We start from the raw sequence: 18,257 nt of genomic DNA, 5'->3' as shown, positions 1-18,257 counted from the left end.
GCCCCGAGGGACCCCCCCCCGGTACCGGAGGAAGGGAGGGGGGGGCCCGAAGCCCCCCGAAAATCCCCGGGGCGGCGGCGAAATGGGCGCGGCGGCCTGCGGGGTAGGTGGGCGCGGGGAGGGGGAGGGAGGGGAGATTTTGGGGGAGAAGCGTGGGGGGGGGGGGGGGGGCCCCGGATCCGTTCCCCTCCCGGGGCGTCCCCGCCGCAGCGTGCCCCCCCCCCCCCCCCCCGCCGCTCCTCGGCGACCAATGAGCGGGCGCGTTGCTGGCAGGTGGTGTTTTTGTTTTGGGTCGAAGTTGGCCGGAGGAGGCGCCGCGGCGGGCGGAGGCCGCGAGGCACCGGGACCCCCCCCCCCGGGACCCCCCCCCCTCCCGGTACCATCCTCCCCTCACCCCCCCCCCCCCCCCCCTTCAAGCCCCCGGCCCCGCCATGCGGCGGGAGATGAACGGGGTCACCCGGAGCCGCTTCGAGGTGAGGCCTCGAGGGGGGGGGGGGCACTGGATGGGGGGGGCATTGAGGGGGGGGGGGGGTGTCCTGTGGGCCCCCCCCCCTCACACATCGGTCACCGGGAGGGGGGGGGGTAGAGGGTAATGGGGGGGGGGTGGGGAGGGAAAGGGGAAAGGGGAGGGGGGAGGACGAGGAGGGGGAGGATTTGGGGGGGGGGGAGGATTTTGGGGGGGGTCCCTGGGGGGTGATTTTGTCGTTCCCGGGTCCCTGAGCGGCGCGGGGGGGGGGCGCTTGGGAGCCCCGGGCCCTGTGCGGCCTCCGGGCCCTTTGTCCGCGGCCAGGCCGGGCTCTGCCCCCCCCCAACCCCCCCCCAAACCCCTCCCTGGGGCTGTGCGGGTGCTGGGGGGGGGGATTTGGGGGGGTCGTGGTTTGGGGGTGGTTGGTTTTATGGCTCGGGGGGGTTCTGTGCCCCCCCCCCCGCTTTGTGGTCAGCTGGGAAGCGGCGCTCCGGTACCGGCTCGGGGGGTGAATTGATCCCAACCCCCCCCCTCCCCGAGACCCCCCTCGTGGGTTTTTTTTGGGTTTTTTGTTCCGTCCCCCCCCCCCCCCCCCCCCCCCTCCAGGGACGAGGCCCCGCGTTTGGGCTGTGGGGTTTGGTGCAGCCCCGACCCCCTCCCCTGCTTCCCCCCCCCCCCCCCCCGCGAGCCCCCAGCCTCGAGCTCGTGGTTTTTCCACATTTAGGCCTGAAAAGCCAAATGCTGGTTTATTCCCTCAAAAACGGGTTTGTTTTTTGAAGGGGACGTGGCCACAGCCAGACAAGCCGAGACGGGACCCGGTGCTCCGGGGGGGGGGTTCTTGGGGTGGAGGCCTCTGGGGAGGCTCTGCCCGGGGGGGGGGGCTCAGCCTCCAGGCCCCGGTAGTGCCCGGTGTGCTGGGGGGAGGCCGGTTGGACCCCCCCAGGATGGGGAACAGGGGCCTGAGCTGCCCCTGCCGGGTTCCCAAATCTGCTCCCGAGTGGCCTGGGTGAGGATTTCACCCCAAAAAATTTCCCAGTAAATTAGGGTGAGGGGGCAGGGGCTGCGCTTCTGGAGGTCAGCTTGCTGGGGGGGGGGGGATTTCTGCTCTGCTCCCTCTGAGCTCCCCTCCTGCCCAGCCCCACAGGAGCCTGTCCCAAATGAGCCCCCCCCCACCCCCCCCATTCATCCCTGTGCCCTTGGCTTAGGGCGCAGCTTTTTGGGGAGGGCTTTTTGGGGTTGCTCGGTTCCCTAAAGCCGAGAGCTGCTCAGCACGGGGGGGACCCGTGCGTGGTCGGGGGTGATGCTCCCTACAAAACGGGGCTCCCTGGGGGGCTGCCAGCACCCGAAGCACGGAGGGATCCTTGCTTTTTAGACGCCCAAACCTCCCGTTAGCAGGAGCCAATTTGAGCTCTTTGTGGGGCGGAGGAAAATCAGGAATAAACACCGGGGATGTGGCTGAGGGGTGGGCAAACCCCGTTGCAGGCCAAGTGCATCGATTCCGTGCTTTTGGAGCGTTTTTCTCTTGGGGTTCCGGGTGCTGAACGCCAGGCAGCTCCGACAACCCCCCCCCAGCAACCTGCCTCGTTCCTGGGTCATCTCCTGGGTGGGATGAGGTGAGCTGGGAGCAGAACGGGACCAGGGAATGCCCCAAACCCGAGCCCTATAACCTCGGTTACCCCCAATTCCCTTTCCCAATTTCCAATTTCCCTTTTCCCTGTTTCGGCGGCGCGAGGCAGCTCCTTTTTGGGGCCGCCTTTGTTCCCGATGCAGGGCTGCTCCTGCGCTGGGTCAGGGCTTTGTTATTTCAAGCCCACGAGGTTGTGTAAACACAGGGACCCGGGCAGGGCAGCGGGTAACTCTTTGCCTCCCGCTTTTATGGCAGAAAAGAAGAGGAATCCCTGCTGGGGGGGATGCTCGAATCGGCCCCGTTTGGTTTCGGCAGGTACCTGGCGGGGTGCCCGAGCACAGAGCTGTGTTTTTGGGGGGTGCAGAGCTGATGCCCGGGTTTTTCCAGGCTCGCGTTCGCTCCCCGTCCCTGTTTTGTTGTTTTATTTCGGTGTTACCTTATGGCTCGCTTTCTGTTTTAAGCCAGCGCTCCTGGAGACGGGGACTTTTTGGGGCAGAAGCCTGCGAAATTGTTCCTGTCCGCCAAGTTGTGCGGAAGCTGAGATGAGGAGAGGGAAACGGCGACCGCTCACCTGCGGCTGAGCCCCGTGCTCCAGCCCAGGGCTTTGGCACCCAAAGGCGGGTTGGTTGAGCTCAAAACCCTCGGGGCAGGCTGTGGGATCAGGCAGGAGCATGGGGTTTGAGGAGGGGGCTGTGGGGGGGTCCTGGGTGCTCAGAGTTTCTCCCCTGTGCTCCCCGAGCTGTGTTCGGGAATGGCCACGACCACAAAAGGGGCTGGTGCTGGGGAAGGCGTTTTGGGAACCTTGCATCCTTTGGTGAAGTGGGGGCAGGATTCGGGCTCCCTGCCCGTCTCGGCCCTGTGCTGGCCAGCAGCACGTTGTCCCTGCTGTAATTAGCGTGGCCAGGCCGTAATTAGGCGGAGCAGCAGCTCTGGGAGGGGGATTAGGTGAGCCTGGCCTCAGCCTGCGCCACCCGCGAGAGGCGGCGTGGGGGCTGTGGGAGCTGCTGCCCGCTGTGTCCCCGTGTCCCCGTGTCCTCCTCCTGCTGCTTCCTCTGCCAGGAGCCACTGGCAGCTCGGGCAGGAGTGGAAGCGTCGAGTTTTTGGCAGAAAAGAGGCAGAAATGCCCCCTCCTGCCTTTCCTCCCCGGCTGTGCGCTGACACCGGGGCAGTGAGGAGCACCGGACCCAGGTCTGGTCTGCAGGTGAGGGGTCCTGGCCTTGTTTGTGGGGGGCACAGCCTCATTTTGGGGGGCTTCCTGATGGCCCCAGAGCACACGAAGCCCCCGGGGCCCCCCCAGGAGAGGTGTTGACCCGCGCCGTGCCCATCAGGAGCAGGGCTGGCCGGCGTGCGGGGCTTTGCCTCGCTTCGTTGTGGGCGCCGCTGTTAATTGGGGCCTGCACAGGGCAGGTAATTACTATTTTGGCTGCCAGGTTCCCTCCCCGTGGGTTCCGCCTGAGTCACCCCGAGACGAGAGCCAAGGCGGTGGCGTCGGGCCCCATCCAGCCGGGCTGTGGGGCCATCGGGGGCACCCCCTGCCCTCCTTCTGCACCCCGGCACCGTCCTTGGCTCCGTCTGAGCGCTCGTGTCGGGTCTGTCCCCATCTCGGAGGTGACAAAGCCAGCACTCAACGAGCTCCTGGCCACAAACACAGAGCAGCCAGGGCGCTGGCTGAGCAAATTTGTTTATCAAATCGGTGTTCGAGTCAGGCCGAGCTTGGGTACGTCCATGGGGAGCTGGAGGGCTCGCTTGGAGCCTGGGATATTCACGCGTGGCTCTAAAAGAAAAATCCATTCGGAAGGTATTTCTAGCAGGCTGCCGACCTGCTAAAAGAAGCTGCTGAAGTGGCCACAGGAAAAAATAAACAGGGATCCTGGCTGTCTTATGGCGTGGTTCATGGCCATGGCTACGTCCCTGCACAGCCAGGAAGTCTTTGTCGTATTTATACCCTCCTTTGTTGCTCTTGGATGTTTTTTGTTTTTTGTTTTTTTTTTTTATGGTCAGCCGTCTATATTTAAAGCTTTCGAGGGTGTGTGTGAGAAAGTAGCATCGTTTTAAATCAAATCTATGTAATAGGTCGTAAAATACCCAGCTGACCACTTGTAGGATGCTGAGGTTTTTAATGGAGCTTGGAAAAAAAAAAAGCGACGCCCAGAACCACATCTGATGACGGCGTACGGGGTATTTTTGCCTCTTGCTGTTTTTGCCACCTATTTAAAACGAGATGCCAGCCGCCTTTGACCTCTGCAGCTCTTGGGTGTGAGACAACTCCTGGGAGGGACGAGGACGATGAACCACGAGCCTCTGCCTCTGGAATGCCCCCGGGGGGCTCCGGGTGGTGCCTTCCAGCCCTGCACCGAAACCCCAAGAGCTTTTGGGTGCAGTTGTGGGCTGCTTTGTTTGTGGGAAGCCGTCCTGGAGCCGGGGCTTGGGCTGGAGAACGACCCAGATGAGCAAAAAGCGCGTGGATGCAACCCTCCTGGTACCTGGCAGCAGCCTGTAGCTGTACAATCACAGGGTGTAGCACGTGGTACATCCTCTGAAATGTTTTTTTTTTGGCCCCAGACGTCCCCCGGGTTGTCAACTGTGCTGCGTTACCTGATTTGGGGTTTTGCCCTCCGGGTGCAGTGCCCTCGCCAGCCGCTCTGCTGCTGTGCCGGGGCTGTGCAGCAGAGCAGGCAGCTCTGGGGTGGGTTTCTGTCAGGCTTCACCGATTCTTTCATCGCTCTCGTGCTCCCAGCACTGCCAATTCAAGAAAAAAAAAGGCCATTCATTATTTTAACCCCGTTCCTGGGTGCAGGTGCCAGCCAGGCTGCGCTCCCCGTGCCCCATCCGCTCCTCACTGCCCAGCTCCCCTAACGCACCGAGGAGGGCGAAGCGCTCCGGCGGTGTGCGCCGAGCAAACTGCCCGTCGAGCTATTTTTAGGGAGATTAAGCCCGTAATCAGCCTTCACCGGCCGGGCTCTGCCTCGTTTCTTCCCGGTGCTGCTTAGTCACGGCCGTGGCCGGAGCCAGGCGGGCGCTGGCGGTGCCGCGGGAGCTGCCCCGGCGCGGTGGCGGTGCCGGAGCTCGGGGTGGCAGCGCCTTTGTTCGGCAGCCAGCCATTTTCCTCGGAGGCTTCGCACCGATTAGGCTGGATGGGATGAAATAAAACTGGCTGTGGAACCGCGGGCTGGCAGCAAAATTCCCCCGGTGTGGACGCGGGTGTGCGCACAGCCTCTGCGGCGCGTGCTGAGGAGCCGCGGCCGTCGCCTCACGGCGGTTCTCGGCCACGCGATGAGTTCTCGGTGCCTTTGGCAAGGCTCAGCCCGCCCCAGCCTCTGCTTCCCCTGAGCCTCGTGCTGGGAAAGGGGACTGGAGGTTACTCCAGGCGTGCTGATGATGCTGCAGGTGTCTCAGCCCTGTAGCAGCGCTGGATTTCTTTTTTCAGAAGAGCAGAACCAGAGGCGAGGTGTTGGTTGTGCTGGCAGCGGTCGTAAGGAGTCCCTTTGGAGCTTTGCTGAGCTTTTCCTGCAAAGCAGACACAGAATGGATTCCATGTCTTGGCTTTTACGCTCAGCTTTTTTTTTTTTCTTTTACTACCTTAGGGTGCAGGGGATGTGCTGGGTTTGACGTGCCTCCTGCTGCCTTTCGGTGGCTCTCCTGGGCTCCTTCATCTCCGTGTGGCCCCTGGCAGACAGCAGTGGTACCTCCCAGGGCTCCCCAGCATTTAAACTGGCGTGAATTTGCACAGAGGTTTCGGTTCTTTCCTCTTGGAGCAGCAGAAAGCTCCCTGGCAGCTCTGAGGGGTGATCTCAGAAACATCTCCGCACAGCCTGGGGAGGGATGTCAGCTGGCAGAGCGCGCCAGCTGCCTTTGTAATCCCTCACTTACGGAGGCAACTGTTGATTCCCCACCTTTCCTAGCTTAAAAACAATTTCCAGAACGCATTATTTATCCCCTAATAATTGCAGTCTGGTTTCCGCCTTGGTTTTAATCACTTTATTTCCTGCGCTTGCGAGCGGCCGTGGAGGGTCTGGCCGGCGGGTGCGGGTGGACCGGGGGTGCTGAGCTCCGGGTCCAAGCAGCAGCGAAGCCTTCAGCCCCAGCCACCTTCCTCCTTTCTTTGTAAGGCTGCTCCGAAGAGGTTGTCCTACACCAGTTCTGTAATCACAGCGTTTAAAAAAGGGTATTTATGCAAGTTTGGGGGGGATCTGATTCAGGTCGTGTCCGTTCTGCCGCGTTTGCTTCGTATCGAGACACGAAACGCTTCCTGAGAACCCGATGCCGGCGGTGTTTGTGCTGGCTTTCGGGAATATTTATAGCTTTAATTTCCTGCTGAGCACCTGGAGGTCACAGGGCCCAGGGGTTTGTTTGTCTGTGTGTCTGTCTGCACTGACCTGATCCCGCTGCCGTCAGCGGGTGCTCCCTGAGCTGGTCAGGATTTTGGGGCTCTCAGGCACACCCCGTGTTGTGGGCTGGTGTGAACGTCGAGCAGAAAGCCCCCAGCCCCATGTCCGAGTGCTTCTGCTGCCCCTTAGAGCACTGAATTCCGTGAAGCTCCTGATAACCGGCCTCCCTTTTTCCCCCCCTGAGCTTTAGAAGCAAAATGTTTGAGTCCAAAGTCCGCCTCCAGGCTGGCGCGGGGCGCTCAGGTGCCGGCTGGGCTCGGCACAGAAGCTTCTGAATTTAGGGCTTGGGGGGTTGTTTTGATTAAAAATGATTTCTTTGAGAGCACGCGGAGGGGATGGAGCATCCCACCTCGTCGGTGTCCCTCCCGGTGGGCGATTCTGCGCGGGAAGGAGTGCTGCAAAGGGTCAGGCTGAGAGCAAAGGAGCCCTGGTGGCCACCGCTGGCTTGTGTCAGTGAACTCCCCGGGGTTTGCCGAGGAGGCAGGATTCCTGCTGTGCTTGGCTGTCAGCCGTGTGTGCCCAGGTAGGTCCTGGCCTTCCAGAGGTCCCTCCTTTTTGCTCCTCACCTCCTCCGTGGGCAAAAACGTCCCTGGAACGAAGCGCTGGGGAAATGCTGGCGGTGGTCAGCGCCAGGCAAGGCAGCCGGGCATCTCTTCGTGTCTAATCTGCACTTTTCTGGGGGGAAAAAAAAAGTCCCCGCTGCCGCTGTTCTAGCGGCGAGTCTTTTTTTTGGTGTGTCAGGCGGGTTTGCTGTTGTTCGCTAAAAATGCAGGCAGCCAGTTCAGAGTTGCTTACAGGGAGATGCTTGGAATAGTTAGAGCGAAGGAAAATGAAACGCGCTTTGTGTTCTCCAGCTGAATATTCCTCACTCGCGTCCAGTAAACTGTAAATGCTGAAGCAACTCCGTTAGAAACTTCTCAAGTGTCTTTTTCCGATTGCAAAAAAAGGGAAAACCAAAGCTTTGGTTCCTCGTGGGCATGCCCAGCCCTTCCCAGGGGAACAGCAGCACCCCTGCCGGCCCCACGCCTCCTCCAGACCCCCCCCGTGGGCAGGGGGCAGCCCGGTGCTGGGGGCTTTCTGTGGGTCTGGGGGGCAGGAGCTCAAAAGTTTGATGGGCAGAGGCTTAAAGCCCTCAAAGTGAGCAGGAAGCATGCTTTCAGCAGAGGAGCTTGTCCTCGCTCTTGCAGACTGAAGCAGCCTGGTGCTGGAGCCTCCTCCCTTAGTGCAGCGTCTTTTTTCCAGGTGGGAACATCTAAAATACGGCAGAGTGGGGGCTGCCTGGGAGGAGCTGTTGGCTCTGCCAGCTTCTGGCATCACCCTGGCCAGTACAACACGCTGTGTGTTATGGGGAGAAGATGCACAGGGGCTCCGAGCACGGCAGGGGGCTGAGTCCTGTGCTCCTACAGCTCCCGGAGCGAGGCAGAGCCGGGCTGCTCAGGGGCCGAACGGGTGGCTGCAGGGATGTCACCACGTCCTGCTTTGTCTTCCAGCTCGAATAATCCGTGCCTGCTTCGAGTTGCTTCACTTGGGGCTTGCGTCAGCTCTTGCTCACGTCCCTCTCTGCGTGCGTGCCGAGCACGGGGCATACCTGGGTGTCTCTCGTGCAGGGCCACCGGTAATTACACGCTGTCATCGCCGCACGCCCGGCTGCCAGGGGCTCTCACCTTGCTCCTGTGTTGATGTCAAGCACCGTGACCCAGTTGGGGCTGCCGTGCCCTGCAGTGGGTGCTTGAGGGACTTTGATGGGAGGTGATAAGGGTGTTTTTTGGATGCTTTTGTCCTTTCTGTGCTCGCAAGCTCGTGTGGTCTGAGTGCTGCTGGGTGGCAGCGCCCCAGAGGGAGGCCCAGCAGAGCCCCCAGACGCATCGCAGCAGCTTCCTGACCTCTGCATCCTCATCTCCGGGGCGTCTAATTGCTGTGTGAGAGAGCAGGAAAGGGTAATTGAATTCGGGGGCACCTGGTGAGTCCGTGTGAAGGACTGGAGGCTGGATGGGGAATGGTTTTGACCTCGCTGCTGGCTCCCTGCCCCCGTGGTGTGCAGGCACCCGGGGTGCACCTCGGCCCTGCCTGCTCCAGCCTGCTCTCAGCTGAGCCACCTGCTTGTAATTCCCCTTTTATTGCCCAGTAAATGTAAGCAGCGCATTAACATCTTAATTGGCTTGCTCGATAAAGGATTGACTCCAGGATTAAATCTCCCGGTTTCATCATTTCTTTGGGCTGGTGGAGGTGCTGCCAAGCACTGAAATGGATTTTGTTCATTCTTCTTTTTGAGCCCCTGTTGGAAGGGGGAAGCGCTTCCACTTGGAGGATGCTGAGACGTGTGTGCACCGAATACCCACAGGGCTGTGGCGTGTCTCTGTGTGAATCTGCAATCAGACATCAGCCCTGGAAAACTCTGCGGGTGCGGACGTGGCTCTGAAGATCCCAAGAGGAAATGATATGAAATAACTGCGATTTGCAGCACTCTCCATTCTGAATTTTGTCCAGCTCTGGCATTTTGGCAGGACCTATTTCCCTTACCCTTGCAGCAGGCTACAACAACCTATACTACTTTAATACCAATCTTAAAGCCTAGTGCACGCTTCCACGGCGTTTGTTCTGGATCTGTCCCCCCTGTTCTAGCTAGAAAAGACATTGCTCAAGCTTCAGACACTGAGGCAGTGACTGAAACCTTGTGAAAATAAATCTTTGGGTTATGTTCTACCAAAGGCAAGAACCTCCTGACCTGCCAGGCCCACAGACATTGTTGCTGTGGGGACTGCCCAGAGAGGAAAAGCTCTGGGCAGCTGAGCTTTGTGGTACGTGCAGCCTGCCAAATTTAGGTGAGAAGCGTGTATTTTTCCATATCCTGTCAAGAAGAACTTATTCCACTGAGTAACACCTGGCTTTAAAGGACGGCGAGGGGAAGATTTGTCTCTAGGAATAGCTCCAGAGGCCTGGAAGCCTGGAATAGGCTCTAACATTTTCAGGCTCTCTTGCTTCTTGTGCAGCTCGGTCCCTGGGTGCACCGAGCTGGCCTCACGGTCCCAGCCCATCCTCGCCTCTGTCCTCCCCACAGAGGAGGAGTAAAAAAAAAAAAAACAAGAAGCTGTCTGCATTCATCCATCCCTGGTGGATGATTTTGATTAAGGATGGGCATGGCGACTGCTGTGAAATGGGAATTGAGCCCAAGCCGTGCTGCCCATGCCCCTGAGGCCTTGCTGCTGGGCTCTGTTTTCAGGCTTCCTGTGCTCCTCCACTCCGGTTCCTTCTTGGAAGCGTCCGACCCCGATCGCATCTGCTCCTTGAATGTCTCCCCCCCCTCTTTTTTGTGACGGAGGGCGCTGGCTCGGATGTCAGACTTGGCCTGGACAATAATGGGAAGGAGAGGACAGATAGGCCTATTTACTATTGTTCTCGTAACTGGGGGTAGAAAAATCACACTCGTTTTCCCATGAATCATTCCTCTGCCTTGCTCTTTCAGTCGTGCTTTCTCCAGAATTTCCTCTGTTCCCCAGCTGATCGAGCAAGCCCCCGAATGACGATGGGATCCCAGGGCTTGGCACCGTGGAGCCCGGCCTGGTGCGGCAGCGCTTCCCTCCTGGTTATCTGCAAAAGGGGGCTGAGAAGCCGCCTGGTGGGCCATTTAGGGCTTGTTAACTTGTGATATCTGCTGGTGGGAAGCTCTCAAAGCGTCTGCGGGGGAGGACGACACCTCTCGGCTGCGTGATGTTTGGGGAGGGGGGGGAACGCTGAGAGTTCACGGCCTGCTGCAGCAGCGCGCTTCAGATAATCAAAAAAGAAAAAGCAAACTGTGGCTCGGAGCAGCTTTCGAGTTTCCCACTGGCTCCAAGGGTGTTGTCGTGTGCCTGCAGTGGTGGAATCATCCTGGGGTAGCCGCTGGGCTGTCACCGACCGTGCTCGAAGGCATTGTGGCAGCAAGTCTGCTCCTTGCACCGGGCTCTGCTGGGTGGCTGCTGCCTCCCATCGGGGCCTCACACACAGCCCCATAAGCCACTAAGCCCTTACTTTCCTTTTTTAACTCTTAATCTGATCCTCTGCCACTTAAGTGACCTGGCCCGGGCTGGTTTTGCCTGCGTCGTGTGCCTGCAGCCCGACTGATCGGGAGCGCTGCCTGGGCTGGTGGCAAGCAGCCTGCTCAGCCCAGAGTCCAGCAGCAGTTTGTACTGGGTGTGTGGCTCAGGAGGAGCACCCCTTAGCCCTCCAGGAGGCTGAAGGGAACCTTTATGAATATTAAAGCTCCTTCTCGTTTGCTGTCAGTGCTGGGGATGGAGGCACGCCTCCAAGCGGAGCGAGGCGCTGCTGCTGTGCCACTCGCAGGGCGCTCTAATCATTCCTCCCACAGGCAGGAGCGTGTGGAGGCTTTCTGTTTGTTTGTTTTTCACCATGGCAAGACTATACAAAGTCTTTTAAATACATGTCGGTACGCCTTAAGAAACACATGAGGGTTGGCAGGTGTATTTTATTTTTTTTTGTATGACTCCTTGAGAAAGAAGTTTCTCGTGCTCTTACAGCTCGTGAGCTGCTTTAGCTGGTCAGAGGGTCCCATCCCATTGCTGGCCAGTTTGCTGCAAGTTTGCATGAAATAGCTTATGGGATACAACGAAGCTCTGGGTTCAGGGCCTTGGAGAACACAGTTCTTTTCCAGAGTCACCTCTCTTCCCATCACAGGACCGATGATCACACCTCCCTTTAAGCCGTGCTTTGGGACTGCAAGAAATTCTGTTTGCCCTTTTCCCCAGGGCTCCTGAGAGCTGTGCGAGCTCTGATACAGCCTCGTTAGGCTCTTCTTCATCAGCCCTTGGCTTTCTTTCGGGCTGCAGAAACCAGCCGTGCTGCACCGATGTCCTCAGCCTCTGTTTGATGGATTTAGAGCTGCTCAGTTGTTCCCTTCTCTCTGACCCGTTCCCCATATGCTTATGTGGCTGCTCTGAACCACACATGAAAGTTTGCCTTCAGGGGGCTGTGGCACGGCTGGAGGACTGGAACGAGCAGTCCCTGATGTGTTCCTGTAGGCAGTGCCAGCTCACAAGTACCCCCCAGTTACCATTCATATCAATAAATAAATAAAACTCTCCTTTATACTTAATCTGCCAATCCGCACAGCGTTTTGGGGCCATTTAAAAACCACGTGGGATGTAATATTAGTTATGGTCTAATCCAGGGGTTTGAGGAGTTGAGTGCAAAGTTTACCTTTGGGGAATTTATTGGGCCAGATGTCTCTGGAAATGGCCTCGTTAACCAGCAGTTTCTTCCCTAGAGTGAAGTAGGTTTTGTTTCCTTAATGAAAATATATGGCTAAATTGTTGACTTGTTTTTGTTTACAGATGTTCTCAAACAATGACGAAGCTGTGATCAACAAAAAACTTCCAAAAGAGCTGCTGCTTCGGTAAGCCTTCTTGATTTGTATTTCAGCTGTGTCGTGTTGTGTTATTTGCAGCCAGGAGCTGGTTTCGCTGGTATGCTCGTAAATCACGAGCCTGGATTGGGTCACTTACAAAGCCATGGACAAACAGAAGCAGATCAAAGGTCTGCACCAGTGGCGGTTTATGCTAAATGTTATTAGGATTTGTTTCTTAAAATGTTAAATTAATTTGCCGGTCGCCTGTTTTGTAGATGGAAGAACTGTAGGACTAATCAGGCCCTTAATGAAAAGAGATGTAAGCGTAGGGTAACGCGTAGGACAGGATTCTGCCCATCTCTGACAAGTGCTGCGTTTAAATAAAAATTCCAAATAAAAATGGCAGAATGGTCCCTGTTGGGCAGGATCAAAGGGATGGGGCTCGGAGGATGCTGGCGTGCAGCTCTGCCTGCTCTCTGTGCTGCTTTTTGCTCGCACACACCCCTGCATGCCATTTGCAGCTTGCCTTCCCGGCACGGGAGCAGCACGAGGGGTGATGCGTGGCTGGCTCAGCCCTCCGTTCGGCGTCTCGAAGCGAAGTCTTGCTCATCAGTGCTTCGAGCTGAGCTGCGAGACTGTAAACGGTGACAAATTGTAGGTGGTGGCTTGAATTATTAACACGAACAAAATTCTCGAGCTGCAAGAAACTGCGCAGCCCTGTCAGCGTTTAATGGTGATAAAAGCCTGGGGAGAAGAGCTCTGGCACAAGAAGCGGCTCCTAGCTCACTTGTGAAATAAAGTGAATAGGAAAAGCAAAAATTGACTGTCTCTTTTGGCCACACCGTCTCCTGTATTTTCTGTAGCAGCATCTCTAGTTGGATTCAACTCCTTCTATGCCAGTATTACTCACTCAAAAGCAAAACCACAAGGTTGTGGGGGTTGAGTTTAACTGAGGATGTGCATGGACCTCGGGGGACAGCGGTCTGTGGGCACCGGGCTCCCCTGGGGCAGGACCTTGCTGGAGCGTGGGTGAACTCCTGGCAGCTTGCTCAGAGTGACCAAGGAGCACTCAGGCAGAGGCTGGTGGCATTGGGGAACGTCGCTGGGTGGCTGGAGGAGGATTTGTGGTGAGCAAGGGAGGCTTCTGCACCACGCAGGAGCCCGGTCAGTGCAAACCCCGTGGCTGGGTTCTCAGCACTGCATGCACTTCTGCAGCGTGGGAACGCTTTGGGGTCTCGTCTTGCTATTACCCCAACGTGCTGTAGGAAGAGCAAGCGGTCGGGATCGTGCAGAACCTAGGGAAAATCAGGAGGTGGAGTTTATAAATGTTAAAGTTGATAAGTAATAGTTTTGAGAGTTGGAATTCACTGTTAGCATACTGTGAAAATTAATTAGTGGGGATCGACAGTGCGGCCTTTGAAAGAGAAACTTGGATGCCTTTATCTGCAGGAATCTCCTGTAAATGAGCGTCGCTGTCTACAAGACAAAGACTCGTGTGTTTAAGCAGCGCTGCTGCGTGAAGGCTTGTTCGCTGGCGTGTTCCTTCTGCAGATGGCATTGATGCCTCATGCATGTGGTTGCAAAGTGGAAAGCTGTACTCGAGCAAAATAAAGAGTAGGAGGATATGCGAGAGGTGGACAGCAGTCGTCACGCCCCACGACAGAGAAGCGTGCGGCTCCCGGAGCGCTCTTGACTGGGGGACAGGGTGGATGTGTGAAGCGCCCGCGAGGCCGACTTCAGGAACCATTTGTGGTGTCCTGCCCGCCGTGTTGCTGCCACACAGTGATGGTTTTGGCTGAGCAGCACTCTTAAACAAAGCTGTCCCGCAGCACCTGGGCCCAGAGCCCAGCCGATGGCCCCGAGCCTCGTCCTGCCTCAGCCTTGTCTGCTCCTGCCCGCTGGGCTTCCAGGGGCTTGCACATGAGCTTGACGCTCTTAAAAATGAGCCAGACCAGGAAAAAGCAGGATTCTGCTGGCTGTCTCGGTTACTTCGGTGCAGCCAGCTCCTCTCTAAGTGGCTCTGGCTGGGTCCCTTCCCCTGGTTTCCATCCACCATGGCCTGTCCCACATGTGTGTCCCCTCCGCTGCTGCCCAGGCCCAGGCCTTGAGGTGCCGCAGGTGCCCGCTGCTCTCAGCATGGTGTGGGGCTGCTGAACCGCTGTGCCTGTGGGGTTAGGTGGCCTTGGGAGCTGTCTTTGTCCCCTCTGGGTGGCAGGTAGGCCAGGCCAGGTCTCCCCTGGCATAAGCAGCTTTTGCTCCAGCTCCACGTCCTGCCCTCCGCCTGGCGTCATTGCTTGGAGCTCTGGATCTGCCCGGAGCGAAGAGGTGGCGGAGAAGCCATGGGGACACCCGTTGTGCCCCCTCCGCTAAAACGGGAAAGGAGAGAAATTCAGCTTGAGCAGTGGGCCACTGGTGCTGCTGGTTTTGGAAGGTGAAGGTCTGGGCTGGCTCACCCCAGAGCCTGCAGCTGCCAGGCACCTCATCAGTCTTGGCCCTAATCTAATTAGAGCGGCAGGGGGAAAGTGAGGAGCAGCCCTAGAAAATCCGCAGTGGATTAAGAGGCTGAAACCTGAAAAAAGGCTCCAGCCGCAGTGTGTTTTGGCTAAATTGTCTGCTGCCGGGCTGCTCGGGCAAGGCAGCGTGTTCCAAAGCCTGCTTGGCCCCGCTGCCTCGCCACCGCCCGCAGCGAGCCGCTTTGCAGCAGGAGGCTTCAATCTGACGTGGTGCCAGGCCTGCTGAACTCCGCTGGGGAGGGCTCGGCCTGCCTTCGTTGTTGGCCCCTGCTTGATGATGAAGTGACCGGTGAGGTTATTTTCTTATCATTGGCCCTGATGAGCAGAAAGGCGAGTGCAGGAGGAGAGCAGTCGGCGGAGCTGCGATCGCCCAGCTGCCCGGCAAAGGCAGGGCCAGGAAGACATTACTCAGGCAGCGCTCTTCAACCTGCTGCTGCTGACTTCTTTTCTGCTTTCTTTCACCGGAGAAGCGGAATCTGAGCAAAGCAGCAGATATTTGTTAGGGATCTGGTGTCTTGGAACAGTCCCAAGGGGCCGGGCGGCTGCTTTCTGGTGCCCTGCTACTGCTGTGTCTGGAGATGATGATTTTTATCCAGATTTCCTGTCAGCCCAGGATGCTGCCTTGTCGTCAGGCTTGCTTGTAGTTATTTCAAGTGACCGTGTAGGTTACTTTGCTTTACCCTGTGCAGATTGCTGAAAAGAAACCCAACGTTGATGTCCCGTGCTGTACTTGTGTTGGGTGAAGGCAGACGCTCGGTCACTGCTAGGGCAGGCAGCTTGGTGGTGGGATTTGGGGTGGTTTGAGGTTCCCCAGCAGCTCCTCGGAGAAACAGCAGCCCGTCCTTGGGGCTGTTTTATAGAACTTGAGGCCGTTGTGCCTGCGGGACTTGAGCCGTGCTCCTGCTGCTCCCAGCAGTTTGTGCAAGGGCTGTGGCTGGAGCCAGCGTGGCCCTGCTGCTGGAAGAGTGATTTTTTTGCAGCACGTTCTGCTGAGTCACTGTCTAATATTCCCCAGCGAACGCCAGAGCAGTGCAGAAATGAGAAATGCTCGTAGGCTTTTCAGAGCAGAAGTCCCCAAATCCTCTTGGGGTCCGTGGGTTTCCTGCCGAGGTGCTGTGCAGGATGGCACCCCAGCACCCGGAGCAGCAGAATTTCTCCTTCCCCTCGCAGAGTTTGGCCTCGCAGCGAGCAGGAGGGGGGGGCTGCGTGTCCCAGGAGCCCCCCAGCAGCAGGGCAGCTCCTGGCGAAGCTCCGAAATGTGAGCTTGGGAGGTGAGGGGCAAGCGTTCAGTGCTGGCATCCCCTCTGCTGTGTGGGCAGGCTGGGAAGGGAGGAGCAGGAAGCAGAAAAGAATTTGGCCCTGACAGAGGGATGAGGGGGTTATTAATAGCCTGGGATTTCCACAGAGAAAGCGATTTTAATGAAAATGTAGAAGTGTACCTAGTTATTGACTTAGCCACTGTTCCCATGGAGGTGGTTTCTGTGCTCCTGTGCTGGGAATCCAGGATAAAAGTAGGAATTTTCCCCAGCTTCTCTCACTTCCCCAGGCTTTCCTTGTATTGTTGTTCATTCATATTGTGCTAAATAAATCCTCAGCTCTTGCATACATGGAGACATAAATAACGTTTATTTCAAGGGAAGGCTTGTTCCTAGGCAGTGAGAAGTGAGCGGGGATCTGCGGATGTATCTGAAGTGCTCTGTGGGTACCTGCTAGGTCGGAAATCGCATGGTTGCACCCTACAACGTCACCTCAGTCTGGCTTCTGTCCTCTCCTCAAATTTGGAAATCTGCTTTGTGGCTGTGGATGTGCACGGCACGTTAACGTGCGTGCTGCCTCCCAGGTCTGTAGCAGGAGCCGAGGTGATCCTCCTCCTTTATCTCTGGGACAAAGTGCAGTTTGTCTGTATGCACACCGTGTTTGTTGTTCCCAGCGCTCTCCCCCCAGCTTTATCAGCCCCTGTGCTGTTTATTCAGACGCCTTCTTTGTGAATATCTGGGTAGATGAGCACCTCGTGCGGCTTTCCTCTTCAGCAGGAGAGTTTCAGTAAGCGTTAGTGCAGGGCGTTTGGGTCTCAAAGAGCTCGCTGCTGGCAGCATCTCTTCCAGAGAGGCTCTTCCAGCACAGGCGGCTCTCCTGAGGACGTGGGAGAGCTTTTGTTCACCCTCCCAAGCCCACCACCTTGTGGGGAGGTGTGGAGATTTTTTCCAGCCTTAATGATTCTATAATTCTGTGATTTTCCTTCCAAAAACATTGCATCCTATGGTTTTATAACTGCTGTCACAGAGAATGAATCTTTGCTAGCTTTCCACTCACCACTTGGCCTTTTCTGGTTCTGATGTGTGACTGAATAACGGTACACCATAAAACGATACTATTGATAAAGGCATATTGATAAAGATACGTGATTGATACAGATCTGGGAGCTTTCAATGGGCATGGTACTTTGTGCCTTCAGACGGAGGTGCCTGAGATAAACGCATCGATGTCTTACCCTGCTCTGGCACTGCCAAGTCTCACTGCCGAACTCCCAAGTGAACAGGCCAGCAATTTGGGGTGGTGGCCAGAGCTCGGGGTGTGCCCGTCAGAGGAGCATGCGTAGCAAAGAGGGCTGGTGGAGCACGGAGCATGCCAACACTACTCTGATGTCAGGGAGGAGCCAGCACAGCCAAAAGTGACTTTATTCAGCCCTATCCTGACCCAACTGGTGTTAAGCTGTACAATACCTGCACCCATCTGCTTCAGTGCTCATCCTGTTCACTGAACGCTGTGGGGTGTAAGGTCAGCGCTCCCAGTACATCAGTGTCTCTGCTTTCATTCGTTAACTGCTAGGTTTGCACTTCTTTTCACCGTTCAGCTTTCGACTGATTTGCAAAGAAGTTTTGCTGTCTCCAGCCCTTTTTTTTTTCCCCATTGTTTTTCCTTTTTTTTTTTTTTTTTTTTTTTTTTCACACGTTCCCTTTGTTGTAGATGTGGATAACCAAAAGGTGTCTTTCTTTCTGTTGCAGAATTTTCTCCTTCCTGGATGTGGTCACTCTGTGTCGCTGTGCTCAGGTCTCCAGGGTAAGAACCTTCCTCCTTGCTGGTGGATGTTTGTGGTTTGTGGGACTGTCACGGCTCTTGCCTCCAACCCTCCCTGGCATTTGAGACCCGGGGGATTTGTACAGGGGAGCTTTGTGCACAGGATGTTTCAACTATTGTTATTTAGTGTCCCGTACTAGAGGGGGATGCCAGAAACTTCTGATGGCCACTGAAATCAAAACTGGAACACATTTTAACGGCACCCAAGGCCCTGAGCAGACTGAAAGGGAAGCAGCTGACTTTGACAGAGCTCTCCCAGCAACCTGGGCTTTGTACAGGAGGCCTACACTGAACTTCAGCTGTGATGTGTGGATGAGTCTAAAACTTCCTTGGTTTTTTGTTGAAAGCAAAGAAATTTTGATTCACAAGGATACTTGCACAGTCAACGAGCATTTACTTTCCTATTTGGATTTAGCTGATACGAGTGTAGAAGGAAAAAGGAGTGTCTTGTTTACACTGTTTTTTTCCTTACGTATCTCGTAGTTGGATTCAGGTACCTGTGGGATTCAGGTAGTGAGACCCAGCTTGGATAATTCACTTGGGAAAACTCCACCTGCAGGCCCAGCCACCTGAAGCTGTCAGATGTGTTCAGGTGCTTCATCCTGACAGAACCTGGTTCAGGTCAAACCCGAACCATAACTGGCTCGTCACTAAGATCATACAAAAATACAAAATGCAACATGCTTAAACATTTTTAATTGCATTTTTAAAAGCCCCGTGATGTCCAAGCAGTGTGGTTACAGTCCCACGTTCTCAGAATAACGCAGATCTTCTGATGAAAGCTCTTCCAGCTGAAGGTCACTGCTCCTGCACTGACAGCCCATTTTTGTATGCAGAGATCCCT

General features: G+C 56.4%; 1 protein-coding gene across 1 annotated transcript in view; it reads left to right on the top strand.

The window, feature by feature from the left end:
- The first annotated feature begins 395 nt into the window (after positions 1 to 395).
- The window catches only part of FBXL20 (F-box and leucine rich repeat protein 20), a 33,476-nt gene continuing 15,614 nt past the window's right edge, over positions 396 to 18,257 (top strand). Inside the window, 3 exon segments of the mRNA XM_084300919.1 lie at positions 396 to 473; positions 11,809 to 11,870; positions 17,341 to 17,395. Coding sequence (XP_084157045.1) covers positions 432 to 473; positions 11,809 to 11,870; positions 17,341 to 17,395 — 159 coding nt within the window. The 5' untranslated portion in view covers positions 396 to 431.

The sequence above is a fragment of the Netta rufina genome (genome assembly GCF_964035555.1).
Source record: "Netta rufina genome assembly, chromosome: 24".
Taxonomy (NCBI): Eukaryota; Metazoa; Chordata; class Aves; order Anseriformes; family Anatidae; genus Netta; species Netta rufina.
This window is presented reverse-complemented; position numbering and strand designations above follow the sequence as displayed.